The 15,806-nt window shown below is 36.3% G+C and overlaps 1 protein-coding gene across 1 annotated transcript in view; it reads left to right on the top strand.

Annotated features, from left to right (window-relative positions):
• Nucleotides 1-5,546: 5,546 nt before the first annotated feature.
• Nucleotides 5,547-15,806, top strand: part of LOC139731077 (uncharacterized) — a 39,766-nt gene continuing 29,506 nt past the window's right edge. The window contains exon 1 of the mRNA XM_071641958.1: nucleotides 5,547-5,659. Within this exon, the coding sequence (XP_071498059.1) occupies nucleotides 5,640-5,659 (20 nt within the window). The 5' untranslated portion in view covers nucleotides 5,547-5,639. The remainder of the gene's footprint in view (nucleotides 5,660-15,806) is intronic.

Raw genomic sequence — 15,806 nt, 5'->3', positions numbered from 1 at the left:
TTGCTGACAACAATACAATAACAACTATCAGTTCCATCAATGAAACCGTCCTCTACTATGCATTTCTTTTGTCATTCAAAATTATTGGACCGTGATTCAGAACAATACTTTCAGATTGTTCGATTTTCTCCATCTTTTTTGCGTTTTTCTTTCCCCGTTCAGTTGTTCTGACACTGTTCAGTATTTTCATATATTATTTGTGTTTTCATGTTCGTTTTGATTTTTGTCGTCTTATTTCTCAACAATGATTCTAGACATACTGAAGCCATCCTCATGGATATACTTGATGATTCAACCAGACATTGCAATTATATCCATTAAATATTATTTGTACTTGAAACTGATACTGAAACCGATCTCTGATAACTATCAAAGGCAGAGAGAAATCTACCAGCTAATGAATCACTCGAAACTTTTTTTTTTCTTCAAGGCAAAACTATGCAGAGATTTTTTTTTTTTTTTTTTTTTGGGGGGGGGGGGGGGGGAGGGGATAAAAAAGTCATATAAATACCTACATCGCATGAAACACACATTTCGAAAATGCACGCCCATTCTCTTTCAAGCGTTCTATCATTCCTACCTCAGCTCGTCCTCTTTGAAATAGATTCCTTCTTGGGCGTTTGTTTTTTTAATCAAAAGATTCAACAAGCACGGTACTTGCATGAAACCAAACACTACAATTATGAGTAGTTTTTTTTTTTCTACGTGAGGTCATCAAACGTAGGAAAAAAATAAGTTTGATTGCATATAAATTATCTTTCTTATTTTCTTTTTTTAAGCAGCTTCAATTTCGACTGTTTCAAGTGGATAAAAATAGATAAATCGATTATTATTATTTTTTTTTTTGCATATCAACTCTTTGTATGACATGCCAAATTATGACTTAATAATGCAAAGTCATTTCATGGCTTTGCATTTGACTTCGCCTGGTGTGACTTGCGGCGCGAGATCACGAATCCCCATCCGATCCTCATGGCATGCATGGGGGAAAATAACTATTTGATTGTCACTAGATGGCGCTCTTTTAACTACTGGAATACGTCATGTAGCATCGCCAAAATGTGCATGGGTTTTCAGCTGCTGCATTTGCTTCCATTATTAGTATTCCTTGTAAAGGGAAAATAAACTGACTCTCGTCACTCTCTCTCTCTCTCTCCGTCTCCCACCGCCTCTCTATCCTTCTCCCAGTCTCAACTATATCATCATCATCATCATCATCATCATCATCATCATCATCATCATCATCATCATCATCATCGTCAACATCATGATCATCATCCAACATCAGAAACGAGGGAACCTACAAACACACTTTATGATATTAAACTGTTCAACTTACTATAGATGTTAAGCCAATGTAGCTTCCATGGGCAGCTTAATTTTTTGTTTCGCTGTACTTGCTTGGCCCTTTATGATGAAAGGTACGAAACATTAACAACAAGCTCGAGGCGAACACGGGTCTATAGTAGATTTTGAATGAACTTTTAAACCTAACTATTTTGTTCGGCACCGCAACACTGGCGTGTGCGAAAGCTTCGTTCGTTTGAATAGCTTGCTTCCAAAAGGCGCTCAATCCATTGAAAATGATGGATTTAGCGCCTCTTGGAAGCAAGCTCTTCATTTATATTCATCACTGTGCATGTTGCCATAGAAACATAATATTTCCATAGTGCAGCAATAAAAAGCTATATACGAGCATTCGGTGTGCTATTTTAGCACCGTCGGATGCTCGCCATGATTATTGTAATACCTGCCAGTCGGACTGACATAACAGCCATGATTAAGTGAAACGTTTGCCTTGGAATCTGGACATGTTTCCTTGTTAACGTGAATAATCCTTTTTTCCCCATATACCTGGTATTATTATGATAATAAGAATAAAAAGACAAAAAAAGTTTCCTGTTTACTTTTACATAATTTTGTGAGGCTGTGTGACGGTTCCTCATTTAGATTTTATTCTATTTTTTTTTTAAAGGGATCGACGTATAGTTTTGGTTGAGACCTAACTTCAGGTTTCTAACATTTTGGGTGAGATAATGAGAAACCTCTTATGAAACATGAAAGAGCATGTAATTCCAAAAAGAATTCAACATTATTTCATTTGATGAAAATTGGTTTTGAAATGGCTGAGATACCCAAAACTGAGCAATCCTAATAAAAGGTTGGACCCACCTATCATTACGATCACTTTGTTTTACTTTGTTTTTGGATGTCTCAGTCATTCCACAACCGATAAACTTTGAATTCCTCTATGCTCTGTATTCTATTTCATAAGTGGTTTCTTGATAATTATCTCGCAAAAAGTCAAAAGCCCATTCTTCATCTCCACCAATACTATACAATCCCTTTAAATAGCCTGTTTTGAGGCGTAAGCAGATAATCAATGATAATGGCCATCGGGAGTGTTTCAAACTTCTCCCCGGCATATTGCCCTACTTTGGCAAAAGGAAGCAAGTGACATCGAGTACAAACTAATGTTACGAATGAAGAAACTATGTTTTTGCGTAGGCCCTTCAACTTGGAAAGTTGTGATGAGAAAATGTCGGTATTCGCGCAAGTCATAATGGTGATGCATTTGTGACAATTCGAAGAATTTTGATATTCCTATTATAATTATATAGAAACTCCTTATTATGTAACTTGCTTCCTTTTGCCGAAGTATTTTGTAGCAAACATGAAAAATCTGGCAAATGGAAGCATGTGACTATCATATGAATATGTTACTTGCTTCATTTTGCCAAAGTATTATAGATTTGTAGCAAACATAAAAAGTTGGCAAAAGGACGCAAGTGATAATCATTATCATCTAAGGATGGCACTTGCTTTCTTTTGCCGAAGTATTTTAGATAGTGTGCAAATATAAATAATTTGGCGAAAGGAAGCAAGTGACAATCATTATATCATGAGGTTGTAACTTGTTTCCTTTTGCCAAAATATTTCAGATTTTTAGCAAACATGAAAAATCTGGCTAAAGGAAGCAAGTGACAATCATAATCATGAAAATGTTACTTGCTTCGTTTTGCCAATTTTTTTTCATGCAATTTTGTGCACTTGCTTCCTTTTGACACCCGAATATCTCAGAAATGGGCCAAAACTGCAACTTTTGGATTTTTAAGTTAAATAGAGCATGCCTCAAATATGCCAAATCATAAAAGTCAGTATCCATAAGAATGTCACTTGCTTCCTTTTGCCAAAGTAGGGCAGCATATAGTGTCATTGGCCCATCAGAACGCTGTGTCTTAACCCCATATAGCAGCACCTCATTTCAATTCAATTTGGCCTCTGCTTATACGTCACAAGTGACTCCACCTAACATTAAAGGGATAGTACAGTATTGGTGGAGATGAAAATTGGGCTTTTAACTTTTTGCGAGATACCAAGAAAACACTTATGATATAGTACAGAGCATACCATTTTAAGAGGAATTCAAAGTTTATTTGATGAAAATCGGGTTTGGAGTGAATGAAACATCCAAAAACAAAGTAAAACAAAGCAATCGTAATAAAGTGTGGGTCCCACACTTTATAGAATCGCTCTTTTTTGGATATCTCAGCCATTTCAAAACCAATTTTCATCAAATAAACGTTGAATTCCTCATAGAATTACATGCTCTTTCATATTTCATAAGAGGTTTCTCATTATCTCACCAAAAATTGTTAAAAACCTGAAATTATGTCTCAACCAAAACTGTACGATCCCTTTAATCCCCTGACATCATCTTGTAATGATTACGCAATAAGCCTACGTCATGATGTAGTCTTGGCCAATCTTGATACCGTTTTGTAAAAAAAAAGAAAAAAAAAACCTCTCATGAAACTTACATCCAACGTTCGTTAACTTCCTATAATGCCTCCGCATATTATAAAGTTCAGTCGACAAAATTTGTACTGTTGCCTTTGTTTGATTTCACAATTTAATCTATTGAAGTCATCTGGGCCATGCAGTGTCATTGTACCCCTGCAAGTCTTTAGTTCTGGGTTCTTTGTTCAGCAAAAGCCTGGGTTCCCACGAAGTGAAGCGCAAAACGCATAATTGTAACGGATTCTCTGTAATAGCACCATGTATGGGTATGCCCCTATTAGTGTATTCATGATCTTGGTTTTATACTGATTCATCAATGTTTTACCAAACTATTATCAAAGATAACGTAATGATCGGGGGTTTCATGGGAATAAAATGCATGTTACATCAGGTTGTATTGTCGTTTAATATGGGCACTATGATGTTAGAAACGTTTGTCAAACGTAGTCATCTATATACCCTTTGATACTCAATGACAAGATTAATGTGCATTCAAGACAGCTCATTGCACAGAATTTTGAGTCCGTGATCCTGGGGTGCATTATGTTTAAGTTATTTTGTACAGTGTTTGTTGATCTTATTTAGTCCAACTGTATGTGTATTTCCATAAGGTCGATGTTTTGGCATCTACATGAAAATGACAAGAACTGTTATCAACCACAGCGAACTCTGAAGATGATTTATAAGTCACTGGTCACGACTTTTGATAATAAACAGAAGTCAAGTTTGGCATTATAAAACTGACGGGACTTCGTTTCGACAGTCTGAGTCCCAGACCTTCGTAAGAACTACGCTATAAGAATGTCAATAAGTGACAAAGAACGTCTATAAGAATGTTTTGTTCTTATCAATTTAAAATACGTTCACTGGACCAACAATACGTTATTATCTTAATGGTGCCCCCTCCGAGACCTCCTCCCCCGCTTCAGTGGGAAGACGTACTGGACGGAATTCTCTAACTGGGTCATAAGTGTTGTGTTGTCGTTTTTTAAGAATCACTTTCCCCCGATGATTTTTCCGAAAGCAAAAAGCGAGTGTAGGGCCTGTCTGTGTAGGTGTTAGAGGGCGGCCTAGGGAGAGGGGGGGGGGGGGGGGGGGGGGGGAGTACCCGTGTTGTTACACTCCAACCCACTTTTGTTATGAGGTCTCGGACCTGCTATAGGAATCTTTATCTAGGCTCAGCCCGTCCCATATGCGTATAAATTCATCACAAAAATATCAAAACATGACTGAGAATCACTGTATGTAGAAGGCCTGTAGGGAATTTCCCAAACAATCCATGTTAATAAACCTGACTTTTACATTAATTGGTACAAGTTACTCTATTCAAGAGTGGGGGCATCAAACGGGTGAAGAGAAGGTTTTGAACGGGTCAGCCATCACTGCGTCGCGTTGCGTTTCAATTCTTGTTTGCGCTTTGTCGCTTCCATAGAAAGACGATCGCCCTCTCGCCAGCATCGCAAACATACGGCGATTGCCATAACGACGGCTTCTACCTGTTGTGTGTACACGTTACCTGTGTGTGCAGGTGTGTGCATACGCGTATGTACAATATACACGGCACAAAACCCATGTGTGTGTTAGTGAGTGCACTCGCAATTAGTGCAGTGGTAGGTTTATGCGTCTGTATTGTTTATGGACGCATCCTTATCGCCGTCTAAGCGCAGCGAATCGTTTCGCAGATCAGACACCGTATTGTAGGATGCTGCAGTATGATATCGCCATGTCCAAACAAAGTTAATGTTCATGTTCATTGCTGATTAAACCATTTCAACTCATCCTTTTCGGCACAACGGCAAGAAGACATCGAAGACAGGAAATCAACCTGCAAAGCCAACATGTCTCACGTTGATTCCGGGTAAGTTTAACAAAATTGGTGAAGGTTTCTCCATCCAGCGGCAGCGGTGTCCAGTGCACTGTTCCAAAAGTTGCACGGGACCTCACCACCACCTGTCTGGCGGGTTGGGTCTGCTTCACCGCCCAGCCAGAGCAGTGGCATGGCAGTGCCATTTCTAGGTCTAAACGTAAGGCTCAGGAAATTCAGTACGGATTAATTTAGATGTTTACATCCCCAAACTCATCTTGTAACCTTCAGACTGAGGGATTTCAAACTCAACAAAATCCAACCCTAATAATTGTTAGATACTAACGGTTATGCCTAACCCGTTAGAGCTACTCTATCTATATCTTTGCAGAGGAAGAGGAGGGAAACATGAATTTGCTATTGTAATTTTGTATTGGCCATTTTATGATGATGACTGTTGACATGTCTGTGCGGTGTAATTGCCATTCAAACAGCATGCCTTTTGCTGGATTTCCTGATAGTGATGAATGATGTAAGGTTACAAATAAACACCTGACTATTTTATCATGGCTGGGGTTACACTACAAAACTCCTTGACCCTGAGTCTGAAGTTTAAGTTTTCAAACTAAAAGTTTTGCCTCTAACAGCTAGGCTTTGTGACCGTACAAGGACTAAGGTAAACTAAACTTCCCAAAAATTTCTTGCGAAACTTCTTTCCATAGTGGTGCACTGACTGGTGTGACTTCTCTCAAAGGGGTAGGGCCTAGGGGTCTTACTGACATTTACAATTAGACCTGTGTCCCTGTACATGTACACTGTCTGTAGATGTAGATCTACAGGTGTAGGTTTTTATTTAGAATCCTAGTCCCTCTAGAGGGATCTAGACCCTATCATTGAACACACCATCATGAATGGTGGAATTCCTCATTCCCTTTAAAGGGATTGTAAAGTATTGGTGGGGATGAGGATTGAGCTTACGACTTTTGCGAGATAGTAAGAAACGGCACAAATGGAATGTTACAGAGCATACCATTTTAAGAGATATCATTTTTGAAGTTTATTGGATGAAAATCAGTTTTGAAATTGCTGAGATATCCAAAAAACAAAGTAAAACAAAGCGATCCTATTAAAAGGCGGGTCCCACCTTTTATTGGGATCGCTTTGTTTTGGATATCTCAGCCATTTCAAAACCAATTTTCATCAAATAGATTCTAAATGTTGAATTTCTCCTAAAGCATAATTTGCATGCTCTTTCATATTTCATAATAGGTTTCTTTACAGCTCAAAAATTGTTAGAAACCTGAATGAAGCCACGTCTCAACCAAAACTATACCCTCCCTTTACAAAAGCAAAGTAACAAAAGAGATAAAATCAGTATTAAATTTTGTAAACAACAAATAAAACAGCATGTTCAAACACATGCCAAATTCAAGCTGTTACCATGGACCTACCACATGTATGGACATACATCGCTCGTTTATTAATTCAAACACCTGTTTCTGTGAAAAGCATCACTTGCGTTTTAACATTTTAAAGATCTTTCCTGCTTTGATCTCATCGTGCATCACCGACAGCCAGCCTGAAGTAAAAACAAGACGGTGCTTTGAGATTATGTAAAAACTACATGTGCAGAAAATCTTTTTTTTCTTAAATCAAGAAGAATGCATGTGCAGTTGTAGTATACATTGGAAAATCATCTCTCATTCAATTTCATTTGCAAAATTCACATACTTTACGAGAGAAAGCAAGTATTTTCGCAGGTTGGTTGCAATTTGTAATCTAATTTTTCCCAAGTTTGGCACGTTGTTTCAGAGTAAACATGGACAGTAATGGTAGACGACATGTATGTCTTCCCATTAATTACACTGTAAGCAATGTTACACAAGTGTCCACTTCAGTAATTACTAATTTTGTGACACAAAATTTGTCTTGATTTGAGGTGTGCTGCTCCCCATCATTGTCGATTTTCTGAAGGCATTTACAATTGTAAGTCTGAAAAGGCACGTCAGCGAAATAAAACCGAAATGAGGGAAACCGTTCTTTTGTCAGTGACGATGAACGATTACACAGTCGTCATCATTGTCCAAACACCTGAATGTACTCATCAAGATGCACATAATAAGGTGGCGGCGATGCACGTCGGATCAAAGAAAGACCTTCGTTCATAGTCCATGTGTGTAGTAGGTCCATGCTGTCACAATGTTTTGAGTTTGTGTACAACATATCCATATGAAAAATGAAAACATCCTCCTATCAAGATATTAGATTACACCTTCGTCCTTTCAGTGCGTAGCGCTGGTTACGAGCTCTTTAAAAAATGCCGTGATGGGATTGTTAGTATGGGCTCAACTTGAATTGTGCAAAATTGGAAATCGATGTGTACACTGCTGTGGCATGTCGCAAGTCTGCAGTTGTGCACTTGTATAATGTACAGTACAAATGACTGTGTTCAGGCTTACAGTATATGTTGTACAGCTATGTAAACACAGGAGAAAAATTGGTCATGCAGCTGTTTGTCATGTACAGTGTAGCATAGAGAGTGTGTGGTAAGACAAGCCACCATCGTCAGTAAGTCCTCAAAGACTTGAATATTGACACAAGATGGTTTGCCTCCTTTGATTCCATGCTTGAAATCTGTAGGTCATGTGCAAAGCCTATAAATTTATGGGAATTTCAGCAGAGTAACCCGTTGAGGACGAGCCCCGAGTAAACTCGGGCAAGTGTCTATGATGGGAAATGCGTATTGTAGCAAAATCAAAACATCCTCAATGGGTTAAGTTAAATTCCTCAATTTAATATGTAGACAAGTACAGTAACTTAGCAATTTCTATGCACAAAATGCATTACATGCATGTACATGGCCATTAACATTTCAAGTGATGATTCAACATAACTGCATACAATACTGTAAATTGCCGATTTAAACCTGATCAATGTTTTTCCATTGTCAAAAAGATGTTCAAAATGATTTTACCTACTATAATCTCCCTTTTAGGAGCACTGAATAGTCACTGGAAAATGTTTTCAAAATATGAAACTTATCAAAATAAAGAAGATAAACAAAATTAAATACAAGACGCCCTATAGAAGGTTAAAGGTGTACACGGTATGTACAATGTATACCATGTGCGTACTGACATACATTGTACTTGTTGTACACCATTTTATGCTGATCTGTATACAGTACTTTTGGTGTTTAAAAAAATGATGATCGTAATGATATGATTCACATAGCACCTTTTTACAAACATACTACTGTTGAAAAAAACCCCATAGATTTTGATTAATAAACTATAGATGAGAAAAATGAAAGCATTCAGCTACAAAGTATGAAATGACAATTTTGCTGATTTTAGGCAGTACGTCCAATAATCATATCTTTAACATGGACATCAGAAAATAGCGCAGGAGTACATGTACAGCTGTAAATGTTTATCTGCATGATGATCATCAAATTAGACAAAAACATTTTCTTCCTGCATATATATCCAATATAGGTTGTACATTAAATGTGAAAGGGAAGTTTTAAAACAGCCATTTTAAATTTATATTTCCCAAGGAACTGTGTGTGTGTGTGTGTTGTAATAATGCATTAAACTACATGTTTGTACACTGCATACTGTACATGTACTTCAGTTTGTTATAGATGGGGTAAGAAGACCTTTCAAATAATATTCAATCATTTCTTTTTCTTTTTATAATATTGCACACTTCGCACGTATTGTTTTTATTTGCATGTGAGATCATTCCAACTAAAACATACTATGTACAGAAGATTATAGTTGGATAGAAAGTTTGTGGGCAAGTCCAAGATAAGGTCCCCTCAGAAGGCAAAATTTCATCTTTGCTCAATATTGACATGTTTGGTATCATTTTGAAGCTTATGAGTTGAAGTTTTGATTTCCGTGGAGGAAAAAATGATATTATGTAAATTTATGCAAATTTCAAGGGCTTCATTTGCATATATGTGAAACACAGCGTTACGTATGGGACATTTATAAAAATTCATATTAATTCAAAGGAAAGCAAATAATATTTGATTGATGGGTCATTCCATGGGGTTGGGTCTTCTCTAGATTTTCATGTTGTGTAGGGAATAAAAGTCATATTCTGAAAAATTTATCAAATAATTGTCCGTGGTTTGCAGTTATTCTTGGAGAGAAATGTGTGAAGAATTATTTGATGAAAAAAAAACAAGCCTGTGTACAAATGTATTTTGTCTATCACTGTTTCACTAATGATGTCCCATGGTTTTTTGTGGTTTATGTTGTGACATAAATATATGCCATTTTCATGGCAATGTAAAACAGGAATATACAACCTTTCAGCATTATGCCTATCATAATTAAGAGAGGCAAGGTGACTTCTACAAAGACTATAAGGCACATAAACATTTGTAACAAAATAAGAACACCAGAGCATCTTCAAGCAACCTCATACCTATGTTACAAACGATGTCCATGGCAATTTTTGTTGTAACATAGGTATAGCATGGTTTTACATACACTTCCAATCATAATATAATCAGAAACTTTATTTCTATAATGAGATTTATATTTCAGGAGTATTCTTATCCAAAAATTAGCATCAAAATCCTCCAAATAAACGAGAAAATACGGAACATATCACTGTACTTCAGTGCGATGTCCGGCCTCTTCGTGTAACGTAGGTAAGGAAAGACGCGTCTCGCGATGAAAAGAAGAGCTACTAACTTCAGCAATCGTATTTATGTCACTGGCAGTCCTCCCCCAATGGCAGAAAAACTACTCACAGCCAATATACACCTACCTGGACAGCGCAAGATCTGTTTTTCTGCCGTTGTCCATGTAACGTAGGTACAGGAGTTTTAATGTTTCTGATGTCAATTGGTAAGCTTTTACGCTATTTTACGAAAATAATAACATTTGTCATATTCTGTAACTCTATTAGAGGAAAAAAAACGACATCTTAACCTCTGAACTGGCCAAAAATACTGTGGACGATGATACTGTAGTCCCACATACTGAGATATTTGTTACAGGTTCATGTTCACAATTTTGATTGCCAAATTTTCTGTCCATGCCGGTCTCTGCAAAAGAGGCATATATTCCTCTCTTAGAAAACCATACAAAAGTATATCAGTGTATCTTCACTGCAATATAAAATTGTTTTACCTCCTGACTATTGTGAATTTTTGGACCCTTTTGTCATTAGGTATCTACCAAGGTAGACGTGCTAGAGTTAGTATTAATCACTATATACTAGTTAGAAAACGTAGATGTCCAGACTGCATCTGAACTAGAGAAATAGAGTTTGCCTTATTTTGCTGGTGATATTGAGGGAACTAGGAGCTGTGAAATCCTTTCTCTTTAACAGATTTACTTCGAAAATGTCAATGTTTTCCTTCCAAGATTTCACTGATCTGTTAGATGCTGTGATGAAGTTGCTAACATTTCACAAGGATTCACCATTTCCATTCCATGTTCACCCACTGTGAAGTCTCAAAGCTAAAATGCCAGTGTCCTATTCAGTTTGGGTAGGTAGTGGGTAGGAAAGGCTTCAATAAAATTATGAACCCCAATCAAAATTGGACTATTATTGCTCTACACTATCATTCAAAAAGAGGGCGACAATTTCGATGGGGGATGAATATAAAATAGGGCCTAGTATTATTTTGGGAGTCTATTAAGGACCATAACCGTAAACGTAACCCTGACCCTAGCCCTAACCTTAGCTAGGACACTGGGGGCAGCGACCTGCCCTTCCTACAGTGTAGCTTGCATCTGAAAACAAGTTTTTAGCATAGAGTATGAAAATGATATTTTCCTATGTTTTACATGCTATATTATTATTATTAATATTTACATCATTTCAAGCATAACCCATTTTTTTTTTTCAATTTTGGTGGGAGGTACACATGGAACTCTAGCTAATGGGTATGCCAAGAGGTAGAAATGTAAGCAAAATTGTTAAAATTATTTAATTCCATTCATAAACACACAGATACATCAACAGGAATATATAGTCAACCCCGACAAAAATTTTCTTTTAATTTTTTTATTCTATTTCTCTTTACACCTTTTGTTCAGTTTTTTTTATGAATCTGCCATGGCTCCTCCTCTACCACCGCTACGTGTTAAACTACATGAAAGAGTGAAAAGGACACATCCACAGCACTCCACAAACAGAGAGGAAGCCGACAAAGCAACACCTAAGAAGAGCAAATGTAACAAACTAGACAAGAAGAAAACTGCACAGAGGGAAAATGGACAGAAGAAAAACAAAAATCGAGGGCTAAATGGACATTGGACAAAAGAGCAGAAATTAATTTCAAACAAAGAACATGGAAAAGACAAGAAGACTTGTCTGATTTCTCTTTATTAGTTTTCTTAGTTAGTTGACAACTAGTTGATGATGTTGTTAGTGTATATTAGGTCAAATTGTGTAAAGCTTCACTTTCTTCTTCTTCTTCTGATTAAGTCTGCCTTCTTTCATATCAGAGTTACAAAGAATTGAAGTCTGTGTAACATAGGTATTGTTCCACAGGTGTGCAGTAGATATAATTCCAAAGAACTGTTACAATAGTGTTATTTGTGGGAACATACATAAAGTCTATATGTGTAGGTTTTAACATCTCACACCACAATAAAGGAAATCAGTTGATATGTCGTAGTGTACCTATGTTACAAAGACATACTGTCCGTGTAACATAGGTAGTACACCGTGGGCGAGGTTGTTGTCTGAAAACCCCTGATCATAACAATAAAATCATGTTTTCACTTGAATACCCATACAAATCACTTGCTTCAATTGTGGTGCTTTTAAGAATATTGTCATTGTATCACTCTTGATGAAAAAGTTAAACCTTTGATTGAAATTGTTAATGGTTTGTAGAAAAAAACATGTTAATAAAAGTGGCTTGCAGTTGACATCAGAACATACAATCTTACTAATAATGATCTCATGTGCCTGTTAAATAACATGTTGATGTGCTATGGATGAAAAAAACGTGGATGTGTTCATTGTTATCATTTCAGAACACAAAATGATGAAGGATGTCAACAAATGAAGTCTGTGTAACATAGGTATTTTGCCATACCTGTTTACCCATGCTGACTGAAAGTGTGCGAAGTAATAAACAGATTTCTAGTGGAATATGTTGAAGAATGGGAGTAACAAATCAGGGGGAAAAAGGAAATTTCAATTTACCCAACTTGAATTTTCAACTTGTATGTCACAATTTCAGTCCCAACCCCATGGAATTGCCCTGATATGTGGACATAAGAAGTTTATCACATAGTTTAACTTGGTATTAAAATTTAGGGATTATGCAAATGATTATGCAAATTAGCTCGTGTCCTATCATGAGATGTCCCATACGTAACAAAATGAGGTCATTTTTTTAGGTTTTTTCTGAAATTGCTAAGGTTGTTTTAATGCCCTTTTGGAAAGTTGTAATTTATTGTTTAGAGAAATTAAATACCAGAGAAAAAAGAAAAAAAGGAAAAGAAATATTTTTTATTAGGCATTGAAATAATGTTACGTATGGGACAAATGCGTTACGTATGGGACATCCTCATACATATTGCATGTGAATGCATGTAGCTAGCTGGGAAGGTCTCTCAGTACACAAATGGTCAATCATCCTGAAGAAAGCATCCCAACATTGTAGCTACTTTTGAGTTATAGACACTTGAAACAATACATGAACTTGACTGAACAATTTTCAGAAAGGGGAGGGGAAAATGGCAAAATACACAATGAAAAATCGGCATTAAAGGGATGGTATAGTTTTTTGTAGAAATGGGGATTCAGTTTTCAACATTTAAAGAGATGGAAACCAATTGTATGAATTACTTAAGAGCATAAAATCCTAAGACTAGAGGAATTCAAAGTTTATGTGATGGAGATCCAATTTGAAATGGTTGTGATAGACAGAAAAAAAATAAAAAGTAAAATGATTTTTTTTTAATTGCAAGTAATACACAAATTGTCCGTATTCAGTTTTCAGTAGTAGCCACAACAAACTTCATAGGTATACATATTGAGGTGTGACTCGAATCAATGACCTGACTGCTAGACAGACATCTATCTACTCGATCACTGGGGTTCCACGCAGCAGGTATTGCTTATTTATTAAACTTAATATTTCTTGTGTCAAGTTGTTTTTTATTGAAACTAAATGGCAAACTGCCCTTCATCAATGGAAGTAAACACTTTAAACTACCAGGTATTCAATTTTTCAGTAGTAACTATCCTGATAAAAATAGGGCATACATACTCAGGTTGGTCATAAAAAATATAGAATATGATTGAATGTGATTATGATGGTAAATATTTGGGGAATATTGTTCCCTTGTCAATCTGGATCAGTATTTGAGTAATTTCAACTGATTCCACCTCAATAATTATGCAAAAATTTGTTTATGGGTATTTTGCAAAATCATTTTGCAAAAATACCCATAAACATGCTTCTCCACACACTAAACGAATGGGGGACAAAGGGCATGCATACCCAGGTTGGTCATAAAAATATAAAAATATGATTGAATATGATTATGATGGTGAATATTTGGGGAATATTGTTTCCTTGACAATCTGGATCAGTATTTGAGTAGTTTCAACTGATTCTACTTCAATAATTATGCAAAATACCCATAAACATGGTTCTTCACACACTAAATGAATGGGGGACAAACTGTCCCATACGTAACTGTCCCATACGTAACACGTCATGTCTGTCTTTAATTAGAACCTGTAATTAGAGCTTTTTGCCTAATGACATGAAACTTACCTGTGATAATCTTGAGTGTTGTGACTTTCATCACAGTGAGTTACAAGTTGTAGAATGATATACTTTCAGAGAGTTTTGAGGTTGAAAAAAATGTTCAAAAAAACAAAATTTTTCTGGTCCCATACGTAACGGCACATATTTTCTCTTCTAGAATATAATTGTCAAGGCCATTTTTCTCCATTTTTTACATGATTATACTTCTTCTAGATATCAATCACCATGATGAAGTTCAATATGATCAAAGGCCATTAACACTATTTTTCAGGTCATAAAAATCTCTGAATGTCCCATACGTAACGTGCGTGTTATCTTGGACTTGCCCTTGTTTGAACTCTGAAATTTGTTTTGATAATAAGAAGTTATCTCTTGTACAAAGAAATTGACTTTTATTTTAATTGGACCACCTGCTATTGCTTTGGCGACAAATATGAAGAAAAATAAAACTGACCAAAAAAAAAAAAGTGCAGCTGGTACAGGTTTGTAAAAATGCCCTTTCTAATTAATCAAAAAGTTTGTGGTATTAGCGTAGTGTTGGTTAGTCAAATCATATCAATTGCCAAGAACACAATATTCTCCAGATTCCTGACTGCAACCTATTACTTATCAAAAGCAAGTAATTTGAAGACTCCAGTCTCACTTCGTAAATCTCTTTAGAATACACATATCCTCAGATTTAAACTGCAACCTTGGTGTTTCCAAAAGTATACAGTCTACGTCATCCATGTGAACGGCTCGGTAGAATATCATACAGTGTATATTACAATCAATATATCTGTCTCTCCACCTAAAGTGAGTGTGCGGCTTGGTTCTCACGCTGATCACTGTTGGGTGCTGTGGATGATTGAGTGCTGCCATGGTGATGCATCAGAGTCGACAATACTCTCTTCTCTACCACGCGCACATCATCAATGTCAGATTAGGCTAGCCAAGTGCAATCTAGTTTATCCACACAGACCCTGTTTCCATGTTTCTGCCTGAGCTTGTTTGACTGTGTACAAAAAAGAAAAGAAAGATTAAAAAAAAAGACCTTCTGCACTGATGACTTGTGATAAAAAAAGATTTTTAAAAAAATGCACTTTGTAGATAACACCAGTTTGTCAGTCTAAATTCGTTCCACAAACAATGAGTGGGTTGTGCTCATTTGCCCTTTTTTTAAATAAAAATATTAGAGTCATGGTCACTGAATCTTTGATTACATGAATACATTGTAGTGCTAGCAGATACGAATCTATAGACCATAATGGACACTGTGAAGTTTGTGAAAACACAACTACACCATTTTTTTTTTCTATTTGTCCGAGTAATTGGTATGCCACAATTATGATGATGCTCTTTCTCATATTTAACTTTTTTTTAATTCTTTGGTCAAAGGAGAGATTACAATTTCATGTCCCAAAATTGTACGTTAATATTTTTTTTTTCCTTTGA

The sequence above is a fragment of the Diadema antillarum genome, unplaced genomic scaffold, assembly GCF_040938485.1.
Source record: "Diadema antillarum isolate AM-2024a unplaced genomic scaffold, OU_Dant_1.0 seq00000356_RagTag, whole genome shotgun sequence".
Classification (NCBI taxonomy): Eukaryota; Metazoa; Echinodermata; class Echinoidea; order Diadematoida; family Diadematidae; genus Diadema; species Diadema antillarum.
The sequence above is the reverse complement of the archived record's forward strand: the minus strand, read 5'-3'. Positions and strand labels throughout refer to the sequence as shown.